The sequence below is a fragment of the Antennarius striatus genome, chromosome 5 (genome assembly GCF_040054535.1).
Source record: "Antennarius striatus isolate MH-2024 chromosome 5, ASM4005453v1, whole genome shotgun sequence".
NCBI lineage: Eukaryota > Metazoa > Chordata > Actinopteri > Lophiiformes > Antennariidae > Antennarius > Antennarius striatus.
Window position 1 is genome coordinate 2,288,405 of NC_090780.1, and position 16,811 is coordinate 2,305,215.

At 38.2% G+C, this 16,811-nt stretch overlaps 1 protein-coding gene across 2 annotated transcripts; it reads left to right on the forward strand.

The window, feature by feature from the left end:
* Positions 1-761: 761 nt before the first annotated feature.
* Positions 762-16,438, forward strand: znfx1 (zinc finger, NFX1-type containing 1). Of its 2 annotated transcripts, XM_068314526.1 has the most exons (19): positions 762-857; positions 1,472-1,500; positions 1,605-2,917; positions 4,086-4,293; positions 4,583-4,932; positions 5,126-5,305; positions 5,505-5,611; positions 6,057-6,295; positions 7,246-7,377; positions 7,996-8,144; positions 8,342-8,485; positions 8,587-8,704; positions 10,012-10,271; positions 11,226-11,365; positions 11,879-12,011; positions 12,620-12,787; positions 14,121-14,231; positions 14,416-14,511; positions 15,142-16,438. In XM_068314526.1, the coding sequence occupies exons 2-19, from the start codon at positions 1,488-1,490 to the stop codon at positions 16,129-16,131; spliced, it is 4,851 nt and encodes a 1,616-aa protein (XP_068170627.1). In that variant the 5' UTR covers positions 762-857; positions 1,472-1,487; the 3' UTR covers positions 16,132-16,438. The 2 variants fall into 2 exon arrangements, with proteins under 2 accessions (XP_068170627.1, XP_068170628.1); XM_068314527.1 differs by lacking the exon at positions 1,472-1,500 and having other exon boundaries at positions 770-857.
* The last annotated feature ends 373 nt before the right edge of the window (positions 16,439-16,811 follow it).

The window sequence follows — 16,811 nt, forward strand, 5'->3', positions numbered from 1 at the left end:
TAAAATATCCATTAAACTCCATGGGACACCAGAGCTAGCCAAAGTTCTGGTCATCAGGAACATCGAGGAACTGGAAACATATGAATGAGTGTCATAAAAGGACACCACCATGACACAGTCTGAAAGAACTGGTTCATCTACTTCAGGATGCTATTTATATGACAAAGATTGCTGACTACAAAAACCTGGAACTGAGATCATAATTTACTGGACTTGGAGCTTCATATAGACCCGAACAATCACTTCTTCTCTCTCATCAAAAACAATTGCTGCTATGACACAGTGCTGTTCAGATTCGTGCTATTACATGAAACTGAACTTGAAAATCATTCCTTATTGCTGGGATTAATTTGAATTCATTGTAGGCAAGTAGGCCTAATGCCAACAACTCTGACAAGGAAGCCAAAACTTGAATCAAGAATCTTTCATCTACTGTGGCAGACCTTGCTCAATGAGTGGTGACCAGTTTTAAATAATCTGTTTACACTGATCACCTTACTGTTATCAATCACAATTCAGTGTAATACTTCCTAATACTACATTTAAGCAAATAAAAGAATGCCAATGGATGTTTAGGGGCCAAACTGAATCCACACTTACATCGTTCATCAACGCAACACGAACCAGCGCGTTTATAGATAATCATCTTTATAAATAGGTGACTTGCCTTACAGCCAGCTATAGGTGGTGATATGGATGAAATGAAACCGAAAGTCATCTCACCAATATCACCACCAGCCTCCTGTGTGAATTCATTGTGAGCAGCCGAGACGCTGAAGAGCAGTGGTGGGAAGACAGAACAGACACAGACCCGTTCATCTGCTCATCTAAAAAACCTCAAGTGGATGTCAGTCAGGGTAATGTTTTTCACTCTTTCTTTGTCTTAAATTATAATGAAAATAATGTCAGAATGTTTAATTTTTAATATTTTAAAAAACTGTAGTGGATCTATACTGAACGAATCGATTATTGATTTGCTGAATTATTAGCTTCAATTGAAATTTCAAGGTATTTCAAATGCATTCATAAAAAAATAAGAATGAGCTTTGTGATTAATAATGATTTCTGGAGAAAGGAAACCGAGAGATGCATCCACCATCGGGTAGAGGGCGCCCTCTTCAGTCAGATTCTGTCATTGCAGTTTCTAAAAATGTGCAATTATTTGAATAAGGGTTTTATTTATATGGGAAATGTTAAACACTGAAATCAATGTTAACAAGCGATGTGTATCATCTACTCTACACAATAGTTTTGCTGTTACTTTATTACAGATTTTTCTTACCCAACACTCCTAAAAATTATAAAATAAACTGTAATTTTTAGGAGCGAGTCCGCCTTATTCAATGCTTTTTTATGCTTCTTGTTTTTTGGGGTTTGTATGCTAACTGCACTCTCAAATGTCTTCTTTTATTATTCAATCTCTAATATCCTGCCACCTGGATATCTTCAATTTTATTGATCTGAATTATAGCAAACATCACTAGACCATGAAGAATAAGGGTAATTATAAAAATGAAAGGCAATGCCATTACAAATTTACATACAAAAGTTTTAGATTAGGTGTTACATTTTAATATCTAAAGATATAAATGTTGCTTCCACAGACAATACTGCTGGCCAAAAAGAAAATTCTGGAGAAAGCAGAAGGAGCAGAAGAAGAGGAGCTGGAGTGAAAGGAACAGAGCAGGAGTTAAGAAGAGGAGCACAAAGTCATTGGGCTTGTCAAGTAGAGAGCAGACAAATAGATGGTGGAGGGGGTGCAGGAAAAGAAAGCATGGATGGAGCAGAAGGTGAAGAAATGCAAGGGAGAAGTAAAAGAGGAGGAACATATGCAGGGAATGGAAAAGCATTAGATTCCAGAAGAAAGAGAGGAGATGCAAGAAAGGAAAGCAAGGATGGTGCAGGAAGTGGATTGCATGATGGAGGTATGAGAGGAAAAATAAAGGGGTATAAAATAGATGCAAAGATAAAGAAAAGTAGCACAGAAAAGGAATACAAGGGTGTAGCCGGACATAAAGAGGTGCAAGAAAGTGGTAAAAGAGGAAGAGCAGATGCAGGGATGGGAAGGAAATTAGATTCAGAAAGACAGAAAGGAGGCGTAAGAAAAGAAAGCAAGGATGGTGCAGCGGGTAAAGGAGTGCAGGGTAGAGGTTTAGGAGGACGAGCATCAGATTCAGGGAAGGGGTGCGAAATGAAAACTGAGGGACAGAGAAGTGGCACAGAAAAGGAAAGCAAAGGTGGAACAGGACGTGAGAAGGTGGAAGAAAGAGGTCAAATAAAAGGAAGTGGAGCAGCAGATGGAGGGAAGGTGTGCAAAATGAATGCAGGAAGTACTAGAGGAGGAAGGAAGGGAAGAGGAAGGGGAGGAGAAGGGGTAAAGGGGGTGACATTTGGGGCTAGAAGCATTAGAGATCAAGGTGCAGACAGAAGGAAACCACTAAGAAAGGACGTGTCAGATACGGGTGTGAGGAGACAAGAAAATAAGTCAGGAAGGTCGCCAAAGAGAAGAGATGTGAAAGACAAAAAAGACAAGAATGAAAGGAGATCAGATTTTAGAGATAAAAATGGGGTGCCAGGGGGGCACGGACTGGGTTATAAACAACTGGAAGAACTGTCGTTACAAGATCCAGCTGTAGTCACCAGAACCCTGGCGTCTCAACCTGCCCTACGAGGTTTCTTGAGTAAGACAACGATGAAGAAAGACCTCTTGGAACTCCTGTGTCGGGTGCTGAGTAAAGCTGTCGCATCACGGACAGATAGAGGCGCCCTGCAGCATCTCGCCGGCATGATAAGACATTCAAGGTTCTTCAGCACCATCCTGCCCCAATATCTGGCAGACATAGAGTCAGAGTCTGACCCCGGCCGCAGGGCACAGTACCCACAACATGTGGAAAACATTTTGGCTTTTCTGTCACAGGTAACTAAAGGAAACAACACAGAAAATGTAGTTTTAGGATAAAGGAATACAAGAAAAATACAGTACAGAGTTTCCCCTACTATTCATTTGGAAGGGTGGCCTACCCCTTAACATGACAAATGTTGACCACAAAGTGCAAACACGTGTGAGCTTCTAATACTAACCTTTTTCTTATTGATTATGATAAAACTATACAATGATCCTACATTGTACACAAACATTATATCCAACACTTATCCGCAACAGACTATATTTAAATATTTAAATATAAGAAACCAACATAAATAACAACAAAAAACCAGGACCAAATATAGCAAATATAGCATTTGTGGTAAAATAATCATATAAATGTAAAAGCGTTTGAACTCATTATAATTAAAAAGTCGATGGTTCAGTCTCCTGCCTCTTCAGTCCTCATAACGAAGTGTCCTTGGGCAAGATAGTGAACAACAAATTGTTCCCAAAGGCTCCCCCATTAAATAACTGAATAATTACTTTTGATAATTATTCAGTTATTTAATGAATAATTATAAAGTAGTTATTTCTTCACAACAGCTGGGGTGGGCTGTTGTGTAGTGTGTGAAGACATGTTAAGAGGTTGTCAGACACCAAAGGTGCTACAGTGTGTAGGAACAGTAACATGGCCTCTATGCATTTCCATTCATCACTGGGGGAGGAATAATGAATACAACTGTTTGTATTTATTAGTATGTGTAGTAAAATAAAAATTGTAGGGTTTTATTGTTACATTTTATATATATAATGAATTCATAAAATCAAAAGCAAACTTACAGAAAACGTTGCATACTACAGACAGACAAGTATTTTCCACATTATAAGGCGAACCTAAAAGCCTTTAACTTTCTCAAAAACCGACAGTGAGCCTTATATTCCAGTGCGTTTATATATATATATATATATATATATATATATATATATATATATATATATATATATATATATATACACATACATACATACTATAAGGCACCTTGTAATCCAGTGTGCCTTATAGTGCGGAAAATACTGTACTAGATGACAAAATAAGATTCCTCGAATGAACTCTGTGTCTTTGCTTCTTTCTGTCGGCATCTGTGAAATAGAATTTGACTTCCTTTCAGGTTGAATGTATTCCTGAACTGACTTTGACATGTTGTGTATCTATTAGGTCTACAGGACGTTTCATGCAAGCGAGGAGCGGACACTGAATTTACTCCTCACACAGCTCCAGTCCTCCATCAACAGCCTGAAACTATCAGGAGTGGAGATCAGTCCTCAAATGGAGGAGAGCGTGCAGAGACTCAGGGTTGTGATGAGGAACCCCCCGGGGAGATCTAGGGAGGGTACCCTCCGCTGTGATTTCCTGTCCACTGGAGGTAATTATACTACTCTGCCCTCATAGAAATACAGTACAGAATTTTCCACACTATAAGACGCACATTCAGTGAATGTCCTATGTTTTTAAGCTTTTTCATATATAAGGCCCACTGGATTATAAGGCGCACTGTCGGTTTTTGAGAAAATTAAAGGCTTTTAGGTTCGCCTTATAGTGCGGAAAATACTGTAATACAGCCTATATATACAGTATATGAGCCTATATTTTGTGATGTTTTCAACAGTGTCACACCATGTTATACAAATGACTATAAATCCCACTTTTTTCAGGTGAAGCGGAGCAGTACCATTTCAGTACCATACCCACCTGCCCAACGGCTGAAGAGCTCCATCAGGAAGAACAGCCCCCCCTTAGACCCATCCTGACGTCTGAGTGCTACACAAACACACACCTCTATCTCGACACTAACTTCCGACTGCTGAGAGAGGACTTTGTACAACCGCTTCGTAATGGGATCCGGCAATTACGTTTGTACCAGACGACCACGGGAAAGAGCGACGGAACACTGGAGAAGCACTTTGATGATGTCAGAGTATATTACGACACAAAACTGTTGGTGCCCCAATGCACGCACGTAGGAGTCGCCTACATAGTCCAGTTTGACATTCAGCCACTCCGGGTCAGCTACTTTTGGTTTTATGTGCTTATTACAATGTTTTTGTTTTTTTGGAAACGCATACATTTACATTTATATTCTTATTAAATTAAAAATTAAATAAAATAAAAAAATTAAATAGCCTAAAAATGTAAATTAAATTTTTAAAAAGTTACATTTTTATTAATATAACTGGATATCTTCATATTCTTTTCAGTTTGTGCGATGGGGAGACTCCAAGAGACTGATCTATGGTTCCCTTGTCCTTCTGTCCTGTGATAACTTCAAGAGCATTTTGTTTGCCACCGTGTCAAATCGGGAGGTAAAAAACCTACGGAAGGGGCAGATTGAGATCGTCTTTACTGAAGAAAGCATTCTGAAGTTGGCCGAATATCAGGTTGGGCAGTAAATTATAACACTTATATTTTTAGGCCACTTTACAGTCGCCTCTGAATGACTGCAAAAGGAAAAAAACAAACATTTGTCGATACTCTTGCTTTCCTGGATAGGGGATTATTGCATTATGTGTGTATTTATTATTTTACATGTAACATATACTGTATAATACAACTAACCAAACCTGAATTATATCACAGATGGATCAAGTGTTTGTGATGGTTGAGAGCACTGCCTACTTTGAGGCCTACCGGTATGTTCTCGATGGCCTGAAGGAGCTAAATGAGGACAACCTGCCCTTTCAGAGGTGAGAGGTTGTTGTTGTTGTTGTTTTTTTTAATTTCACCATAAAGAACAGTTTTATATAATCTAATGGCATCCTCATAAACAAGGTCATATGTAAATGTTTCAGGGAGCAATGGGATGTTTGGGATGTTCAGTTGCACTCCCAGCTCCCTTCATAGATGATGCTAACAACTTTCAAATTTGTGAATTTTTATTTCATATATCAAGAAGCACTACAGCTGCTTTTGCTTTTCTTTTCTTTTTTCAAACGAGTATGAGTTTAAACATTGTTATAGTGCAAAGTGATTTATTTCCAGAGACAATCATCTGCAGTGGATCTGACTGTAAATTTTATTTGTGACCTTTTTTGGTCACAAAATATAGTAATTATTCAAAATGAATTATTTTCTTCCTTTTACATCAACAGTAGATACTGAGTGATGTGGTTCTATCCATGATTCTTTTAGGTACATTGTGAAGTGCAAGACAGACGTGGAACCACCTGCTTATCTGCAAATACAAGATATATATGACCTGCGTTCCATCGCACCTCTTCAGTATCAGCAGGATCTACTGCCTTTTCACAGTTTGAAGGAAACTGCTTGGCCAAAAAAGGAGAAGCTGGGGCTGGATAAGTCCCAGATGGGAGCGTTACAGTTGGCCCTCACTAAAGAATTGGCCATCATACAGGGACCTCCGGGCACTGGTAAGGGATGGAGATGGAGAATTGTGTTCATTTGTTGATGCAAATGATAAAATGATCAAGAACAAGTTGCAAATTTCTTGATTATGTCTTGATTGAAAACACAGAAAAACAAAAATCAAGTTTACGTCATTTTAGTTCACTTTACATTTGTCTGCCACATATATTGGAATTGTAAAATCATTAGTAAACCATTAAAGGCGCATAATATCACGTTACTGTAGAATAAATAAGAATAATTTTCCTTAAGCCTGTTACCCCGATGTGGAAGAAGCAGCCCGGTTTTTTTTAATACTATCTAATAAAATAAGGTTTAATTGTGTAAAAGATTTAAATAGATTCATATTAACCAAATATTTTTGAAAATGCATTCATTTAAAAGTACAGTACAGTTTGCCCTGGACACAAGTTAATTCGACTTACGTCCCTCTTCGTTTTCTTGTGAGAGGAGTAAGAGTGATGCTGTTGAATGCGGTTAAACGCATTTTTCTGTCTTTACTGTCCTTATTATGTCGATACTTTTTGATATATTAGTTGTTTTGGTACGGTGTTTTTAAGTCATCGACCCTTTTTAAATTAATGTCAGAAAACATTATAGTTAAGAAAAAATTTATTTGTGGTCCAGGATGTAAATGAGCAAACCAAAAAAAAAAAAAAAGTTGCAGCTTTTTAAACTTTTTTTTTTCTGGTGAAACTTAAATAGCAATCTGTGTAACAAGAAGAACAAACTTAAAAACAAAGCAATTCAAGAGGCAGTTTCAGTATTCTGCAGTAAGATAAGACGTTGACTGAGATAAAATTAGGTTTTGATCACATAAAAAACATCTGGTGTCACAATAATATTCTGTATTCACATTTGTGGATGTGTGAATATCAAAAATCAAGTATTCTCCCTGTTTCTCTTCTTGCTCCTGTTTTTCCTCTTCTTCCTCCTCCATCTCTTCCTCCTCCAGGAAAAACCTACATCGGCCTAAAGATTGCTCAGTCTCTCTTGACCAATCGGGGTCTCTGGGGCAACAGATCTGGCATGGGTCCGATGCTGGTGGTGGGTTACACTAACCATGCCCTGGACCAGTTCCTGGAGGGTAAGTAGTGATTAATGTTGGATTTCCTTCATATGCTGGTTGAGTGGTTTTATAGCTTTGTCAATAAATGGGATATGCTTAATATACTTTCAGAATTTAAATATTTTTTGCAGGATTTCTTAATGTATGAAATAGCAACTTATTCCACTTTTATGTTCTATTTTATCTAGCCTCCTCAAAATATTAAATCCATTGAAGCTTATTTTCTTTTAGTTTTCGTTAATGAAGTTCAGAATAATTTTGCAGCACAGCAAGTCTGTAGTAAAATAATCCGTTTCAGTTGTGTCAGGTTAAACGGATTTAGCCCAATAGTTAGCCTTCCCTGGACCTCTGCTATACTTTCTCAGCACATGTTACCATAGTAACAGAGTTTAGGCTTTAACTTGCTTTCAGGAAATCAAATTAAGTGAAACTGGTCTCAACTAAGCGAATGAAGCTCGGATAATATTGATCAACAGTAAGGAACAGTAGTGTAGGCCTTTGGGGCTGTTTAAGTACATCTTACCACAGCGGCACAGATGTTATTATAATATTTTTGTTTCTAGTTTCATGGATGATGCATGGAATGTTAGGATAAAGAAACACACATAGTGATCTGTATTTTCTTCTCCATCCAAGGTATTTATAAATTTCTGAGGGGTGGCCTGGTGAGAGTTGGAGGCTGCAGCGCCAGTGAGATTCTGAAGCCTTTCAATCTAACAGAGCTGCTAAAATCAGAGACCGTCAAACGTTTGCTGCCATCTTACCACCGACGTGCATACAAGGAGGTGATGTCATGCATGCTACGCTACAGTTAGCCTCTCTCGATGTTTAAAATTGATCCACACTGTATGTCTCTCACGCATTGGGAAGTGTTGAGAGGAAAGAGTACATTCGTCACCACTCAAGTCCATAATTTGCAGGTTAATAGTATGTTTTGAACAGCTTCTTCACTTAATGTTCGTATTGATGATCTTATTGATAGATTTACACGCAGCTGATGTTGGAGAAGGATGGGATCCAGAGTGCTATTTCAAAGCTGGAGTATTCCTTGACACAAATCCTGCCTGAATCCTTGTTACAAATGTTCATTTTGGACAGACACTGGAACAATCTCAACCAACCACTTGTGAGTCGTATTGAATAGAATATTAATATTTAATAACATATGTGTTAACTGAAAGCAGAAGTGTAAAATTCATTAGTTTGTGTTTGTGGAATGATTTGTAGAGGCGGAAAGTAGTAAAGTTGTCCAATGAGAAAAGATCCGGTCTGGTAACAGAGTGGTTGTGTTTGGATTCCACTACTCTCCAGCAGAGGGAGACAGAGAACACAAAAGGAAATGAGGGTATGGCTTTTTATTTTATTCACCAGTGTGAGAACATTTGACATGGATTTGAAATACATTTTAATTTTTTAAGCAAACAAAACATACAGAGTTGTTTATGGGATGTAGTCTCATTAAAAACCGATTGTGACTTTTAAAACTAATAAAAACATAAGCTTAGTTAAACTACTAATACCACTATTGTCCATCCATCCGTGGGTCCATCCATCCATCCATCCATCCATCCATCCATCCATCCATCCATCCTTTATCGTCTCGTCTTCAGCAACTTTTACGGTTATGAGGGTTGCTGACTATCCCAGCTGACCCCAGCTGGTTGAGAGCGGAGGGGTACACCCTGTATGCATCGCCAGCACACCACAACCATTCAACCACTCACGCATGCACTCACATCTATGCACAAGGTGGAGTTAACATATTAACTAAACTGCATGTTTTTGTTGTTGGGAAGAAGCCAGAGAACCCGGAGAGAACCTTTGCAGACGCAGGGAGAACGTGCAAACTCTGCACAGAAATAACTCAAACCTGGAAGGTTCTACCTGTGAAGCGACAGTGCTACACACTGCACCACCGTGACGCTCACCATTGTTCATGTTCAATGACAATCGATGTGATCACGTCTTGACACCTCTGCTTCCTGGGATGGATTTCAGGAACACACGATTAGGAGTTGTCTCCAACAAAACAAACCCTTGAGAGACCAACAAATGATGCACTTTAAACTCAGAACCATGTCTGACAGCTCAAATATTATCGAAAACCAACTCAAAATATTAGACTATTTCATGCCAAGCTTTATAACATCACTATAATATAGTATGAATATCATGATTTTCAGTCAGTTCCTGTATAAACTGCTACAATAATCAGGAAAACTGTTGACTTGACAGTCGTCTCAAAGACACTCAGTGACATTCTGCCCAATAAGAGGAAGCCACAGATCATAGCTGGAGGGGGAGGATGTTCACAGAGTGCTGTATCAAAGCTCGTTCACAGGAAGTTGACTGAAAGGGAGAAACATATTTTTGAAAAGGTGCACAAGGATGTGCACATTGATGGCTGCAGCCTGGAGAAAATAGACAAGCAAAGTTGGTGCAAGAATTTTTTGTTTAATTTGGAAACAAAGGTCACGGAGTCTGGAGGAAGACTCTGGGACAGAGGTACAGAATGGAATATTCTAATATTTTGAGATTCCAATTTATTCATCTACAACTAAACTAAAAGAAACTAAAATAAAAAGAGCTTGGAGTATTTCATATTTCACAGGGACATTTTTTTTCCATGATATTCTTGTTTTTTTTTTTTAGATAAACCTGCAGCAGCAGCAGCAGAAGAAGAAGAAGAAGAAAGAGAGTTGGAGGAAGAGGATTTCAACGAAATTGCGGAGGAAGAAGATTTGATCCAGGAAGAGTGGATTATTGAAAACGACATTGATTGCAAAGTTAGGAGAAGTGACGACAAAAAAGACAACATGACAAATGCTGAGAGAGAAATGGAAGAACTGATGGAGGCTTTGAATCTGGAAGAAGCTGAAACGCAAGATAAGCAAAGCAAGGAAGAATGGGAGGTAAAAAAAAGAAGTTTATATAATTGACAACATTCGGCCCACATTTTTGCAAAGTATAATCAATTAGACAAGCTGATTTGGAATGGCATAGTTATAGTTACACTGCACTTACTGTAAATCAAAAAGCAGCTAAATAGACGCTGCATTAGTTGCCTTGTAAGGTCACATTTACATTTTGTGTTACATGTGGTCCAACAAACATGTTGCATTTAATTTCTTTTACAGAAACATTAGAAAAGTAGATCTTTTGGAAGAATTTGTAACATGCATTATTCATCCAGGTTTGGTTGCCAGTAGTCTTTGCCTCGCCTCTTTCTGTTAACATCGCTGCATCTCTGTATACTCCCACCAACTGTCAACTGCAGGAATATATTGCAAATGGAAAAGCTATGTAGAAGACTGTGTTTGGTATCGAATACACCTGCAGGCTTGAAAGGTAGCTCTAGAAAGTTTGATGCTGACTTGATTGTGGAAGAGAGAAGCTCTGATCAGCTTCGATTCACAGCAGTTCCAGTGATAAACTAGTGTAATTGATAAGAACTCCCAAACTGAGTAGAGCAGAGTATAACTTTATTTATCCCTTAAGGAAGTTCCATCAGGGAAATTAATTTAAAAAAATTTAATAAAAAAAAAATTTAAAATTAAAAAATTAAAAAATAAAATAAAATTACAAGATAAAAAAAAAAATTAAATAAAAAAAATTAAAAAAACTGTCAAAATGTTTTAATCCACTCAAACATACTCTATACTCTATATTTTTTCTGCCTTTAATCCATATCTTCTAAAGTTAAATATCATCATACTTTATCCTAAATGACATTAGATACCATAAATCTTAGTTTTGATGTGACAGATGTGACAATGTATTTGAGTAGAAGTGAAACACAGATGGTAGGACATTATTAAAGATGTGAGTTGTGGAGTTAAAAGTTGGTCCTGTTCTGATCGCTACAGATGCAACGAGAACAAAAGAAAAAGCGGAACAAAAACACCATGAAAGAACTGAAGAAAACTTCAGCCATGACTGAGGATGAAGAAGCGGTTGTCTTGGATATTTGGACTCTCAACTTGGCAGACAGATGGAGACTCTATCGGTGGGGGCTCCAAATGCATTTCACTTTTATTTTTACGTTCTCCATTGTCATTAACTACGTCCTTCTTTTCCTATTCTCACTTTCCACCATCAAGCATAATACGTTTCTTACATATCTTTGTTTTCTTTTTCATTTGTTGCTTTGGAAAGCTGCCTGTCAACCCCCCCCCCAAGCATCCTCAGTCTGGCACACATCTTCTGTTCCCACTGTGTGTAATTAACTTAACTAATCACCAGCAAAATAAATCCCTGTGGATCTTTCGCACCTCAAATAAACAAAATGTGACTTATGTACTGTGGAAATAGTAACAGTAAGGACTCATAATTACTTAAATCTTCATTTATACTAACAAATAACACAATATCCTCCAAAGCAGAACTGATATTAAGAAATGTCTTTCCATAACTGTTTAATCACATGCAACATCACAGTCCCACAGCGTCGTTTCTCCAGGGGTCTCAGTTATCCCCCGAGGGATTTTTTTTGTATCATTAATGGACCGTGTCTCTGCAGGTTATGGCTAAACCGCTACAGGCAAGTTCTGTTTACCAGAGTCCAAGAGTCTCAACTTGCATATGAGAACACAGTGGACAGACTGAGAGAAGTGAAAGACCATTTAAGAATCTGTCTCCTTCGGAAAGCCAAGGTAAGGTATAATTACAGTAATGAATTGGAATAAATTCCTATTTTGTTTCAGCTTCCATCCCATTGAAACTATTAAACATAATAAATCATTATTATTAAGTTATCAAGTATTTAATAATTAATAAATTATGTTTATTCAAAATGTCAAAACATCAACCTTTAAAGGTAATGTTAGAAAGATTTTACAGATTACAGAGTGCCAAACTCGTTGTTTCCACCTGTCCCCAGTCTTTTTGTTCAGCTAAAAATAATTGATTGCTGTCAGATCATTAAATTTAAAGTATAGAATAATTAAAAAAGGTATCAGTACAACTTGTTTTTGTTTGGAGAGCACAAGTGGTTAATTATACAATAAAAAATATGTTAGATCTAATTTTTTGTGACCATGTGCATCACATATAGCATCATGTTCTCCACCATGACCCTCTCCATTCTGCTTTGTTCACTTAAAATCATTTATATTATAATATCAGCTCAAGAAAGTCACCAGACTGGCACTTAAAAAGGCAGATATTTTATTAAATATAGAGACATATACTGATTGCTTCAACAGATGTTTCTCTATTTAAAATAAGTGTCACGAGTGTAAATAAATCTATACACCATCAGGTTATCGGCATGACGACAACAGGGGCGGCCAAGTACCGTAAAATTCTGGAGGAAGTGCGTCCGCGTGTGGTGATCATAGAAGAGGCAGCGCAGGTTCTCGAGGGTCAAACAATCGTGACTTTGGGTCAAGCATGCCAACACCTCATCCTCATCGGAGACCACCAACAGGTAAGAAAGGACACAGACACATGGGGCATTGATTCTTAAAATCCTTTGGTGTCTTCGTCTGAGTAAAATACCTCACGTACAAGCCGAGGTAAGAATTGACGGAGCAGAAAATCAGGAAGGACTGAGAGCACTTGTGTGATTGATGAAATGATTTGTCTGGTCTGCTAAGATAAAAAAGAATACAAAATAAATTTTTAAAAAAAAACCATGCCAACAACTGCAGAAGATAAAGAGTGAGGAGTGATATATGCAGGGCATTAGTAGACTATTAAAACAACTTGTCAGGTCCTGCCAAGGACATATGGCCACGCAGCCTGTCAGGCAATCTGCAGGACACGATCACAGCTACAAAAAAATTTTGATCACACGTCTCAGAACTCAGTATTCTGTTGCGTTCCTCTCGCTGTGTAACGTCTGTCCAATGTTTTCCTAATATTTTGTTCTTTGTCCTGCTTTCATGCAATAGTTCATACATACATTTAACTTTGCAAAAGAAAAAAAAATCCCTTGCATTAGATTTTAAGCAAGCAGGAATGGAATTTGAAGTTCTCATTCCATCCCAGGCTTATGATAAAGATGATAATGATGAATAAAGATTAGTTTTACCATGATTTATCACTGTTACATACGTGGTGGTGCAATTTAATGTGCTGTGCGTTTAAGTAAGGTGTTGAAATTGAATTTATCTTTGAATTGTCGCCTGTGGAAAATGTAATTTTTATTTTTTTTGCATGTTTAATCTTGCATAACGGCCAACAATACAATGTATTCTGATTGCACAAATAAAGTTGAATCTTTTTAGTCATAGGTTTAAGGCCATTTCGTGTTTTATTTTTTTGTGAAGCACAAGTCAGGGTCTCTGCATGTAACGGAGGTGGATGGATCACACTTTACGAGTAAAATAAGCTTTGGCATTGTTATGCTGTTCATTAATCACAGGTTTGGTGTCGAATCGAGCAAAACACAATGCTTCACATTTATACTAGATTTGTCTTGCCTCCCCCGCATAACCGCCCACATGCGTGCACAACCACACTCTGTCCTCTAGCTTGAGTACGTTGGCACACACAGATAAACACACATACAGGCAAAACAAACAAAAACAAATGCTGAACAGGACGGCAAAAAAGAAAGTTTTCTGTACATTTGCATACATTCTATATTCCCACCCGAACACAGATAAACATAAAGCTGTTGCAGAACACTGTTGATCCCTTCTACGATTGCTCCTGTCAAAGTGGTTGACTCTATTGAGCAATTTAGTTTTTTTTCTGTGTTGATAATAAATAAAATCCTGAAGTGCATATGATGAATAGGGGTATTTTTCTTTTAGCTGCGCCCCGGTACCACAGTTTATGAACTTGCTAAGGCCTTCAACCTGGAGACATCCATGTTTGAGAGGCTGGTGAAGATGGGACTTCGGTTTGTCAGACTCAGCCTCCAGGTTTGTGTCTCAATGTTTACCTGCTTGTAGGATCAATTAATCTTTAAAATGGTATCACCTTCAGCAGTTAGAATAATGAAATTATTAGTGTGACTGTTTGTAGGCATATGTGCACCTCTTTATCTTTATATTCTTTATATGCTTGACTGTGTTAAACTGTTTTTTTTTTTGGGTTGCTCTTCAGCATCGCATGAGACCAGAAATTGCCCGTTTGTTGACTCCACACATCTACTCAGAGCTGGAAAACCATCCCTCTGTGTATGACTATGAAAACATCAAGGTGCGTATTGTATTTACCCGCTTTCTGCGTCTCACTTTGGATTGTTATCCACGACACAGGGCTGAAGTGTTTTTTGCTGGCTAGAGATTTGGTCTTTTGAATTCTTTTTTTCACTTTCGTGTGTTTAAATTTAGAGTTTTTCTCTAAAATACTATTCAGTTGGGGGTTTTTTTCATCAGATTTTGTGCACACAGCAACCACGTACTCATTGAATTTTTTTTTAATCATTTCTATATTTTCAATCTGTGAGAACAAGTTGAAATTATGCTCATTTTCCCAAATTATGATGTCAGGGGATACCTCAAAAAAAGTTTTTCACTAAATTTACTGCCAGACTTCCTTTATGTTTTGAAAATAAATGTATAATTATAACTTTCAGTTTATGATTTTGCTTACTTTTTTGCTTAATTTTTTTGTCATGATATTTATAATAATTACAAGTAACAGGAAATTTACATAATTTTGTACTATGAATACTCTGTGTATTTCAAGTGTGTTAGTCTTAACTTTAAGTTTGCTAATTCTGAGCCGCCAACATATGATACTGAAATTATAGTGAATTCAACAGAATATAATAGGAATTCATAAAATAATAGAACGTATTTTTCACCGTTTTATTTTTTCTTACAGGGCCTTAGTTCCAATTTATTCTTTGTGGAACACAACCACCCAGAGGAAACAGTCAAAGATGGAACGAGCTATCAGAACAAACACGAGGCCATGTTTGTAGTTGCTCTTTGCAGATATCTTCTTTTCCAGGACTACAAACCAGAGCAGATTACCATCCTCACTACCTATAGAGGCCAGCTTAACTGTCTAGAGAAACTCATGGCTGCCAGCCAGTTCAAAAATATCAGAGCGTGTGTAGTCGATAAGTATCAGGGAGAAGAGAATGACATTGTCTTGTTGTCCCTGGTCCGCAGCAACTTGAAAGGAAAAGTTGGCTTTTTGAGCATTCCCAATCGCGTTTGTGTGGCCTTGTCTCGTGCCAAGAAAGGTCTTTACTGTATTGGTAACAGTACATTGTTGGGACAAGTCAAACTGTGGCGCAATATCTTTGATACCTTGAGGGAGAAGGACCAGGTTGGGGGAGCGCTGATCCTGTGCTGTCAAAATCATCCAAATCGCAAAGTAAGAGCATCTAACGCTGAGGATTTTGAACAAGCTCCCGAGGGGGGATGCACCTACCCTTGCAACTTCCGTTTGAAATGTGGTCATGTTTGCTCAAAGTTCTGCCATCCACATGACCCCAAACACAAGACATACAAGTGTGTTGAGAACTGTCAGAAGGTTATATGTGACCGCGGACATGTCTGCAGAGGTTTGTGCCATGCAGAGTGCTTTAAAGACTGCCCAGTAATGGTTAAGAAAGTCCTACCACAGTGTGGGCACACACAATTCGTTCCTTGCCACCAGGATCCAACGACATTTGCATGCCAGAAGCCGTGCCAGAGGCTGCTTCATGATGGACATCCCTGTGACTCATTGTGTGGGGAACTGTGCACCAGTAAGTGCAAGATGAAGGTTACCTCAGAACTGAGTTGTGGACGTCGCCAGGGAGATGCTTGCTTCCTCCAAACAGATGATGCAGATGATCATAAATGTAGGGGCCTGTTCTGAGATTGACCCTGACACTATCTTTGTTCGGTTAAAGGACTGTGGAAATGTCTTTGAATACACAGCCTTCGACAAAGATGACAACCAGCTACAGATTTGTGACGAAGTGGTTTTTAAACTAAAAGGAACATCCAAGATGTCAGACTCCAATCCACAGAAACAAACTCACATCAGCAGTCTGGTTGAGATTGATGTGGTAAAGATGATCACATTAAATCATCTGTGGCTCCAGGAAAACAAGTCTGATATCCTTGCAAAAAGCTGCAAAGCTGTGGAAGCACCAAAAGGAAACTGTAACACAGTTTGAGAGGGTTGCCTCACTGAGAGTCAAAAGCTCACAGACCAGAAGAGTTTTTGACTTGCAGAGAGTTACAGAGACTCAACCACTGGACTGAACTCAATGCATATTGTGAAATGGCAGACAAGAGAGGACAACTTGACAAAATACATTCTGAGGCAAAAGCAGTAAGAGACGTTTTAGAATTTGGGCCAATTCACTGAACAAGACCAAAAGCAATGGGCGATCTAGACTACGTGTTTCAGGCCAGTCTTGAGGATCACTGAGGAATAGAGAAAGATGATCATCTCAGCCTTGAAAATGTCATCTGACAGCTGATATCTTATGAAGGGGCCGTGGATGTTAACCTTTTGGGTTGAGTCAGGAGACTTGATTGGTTTGAACG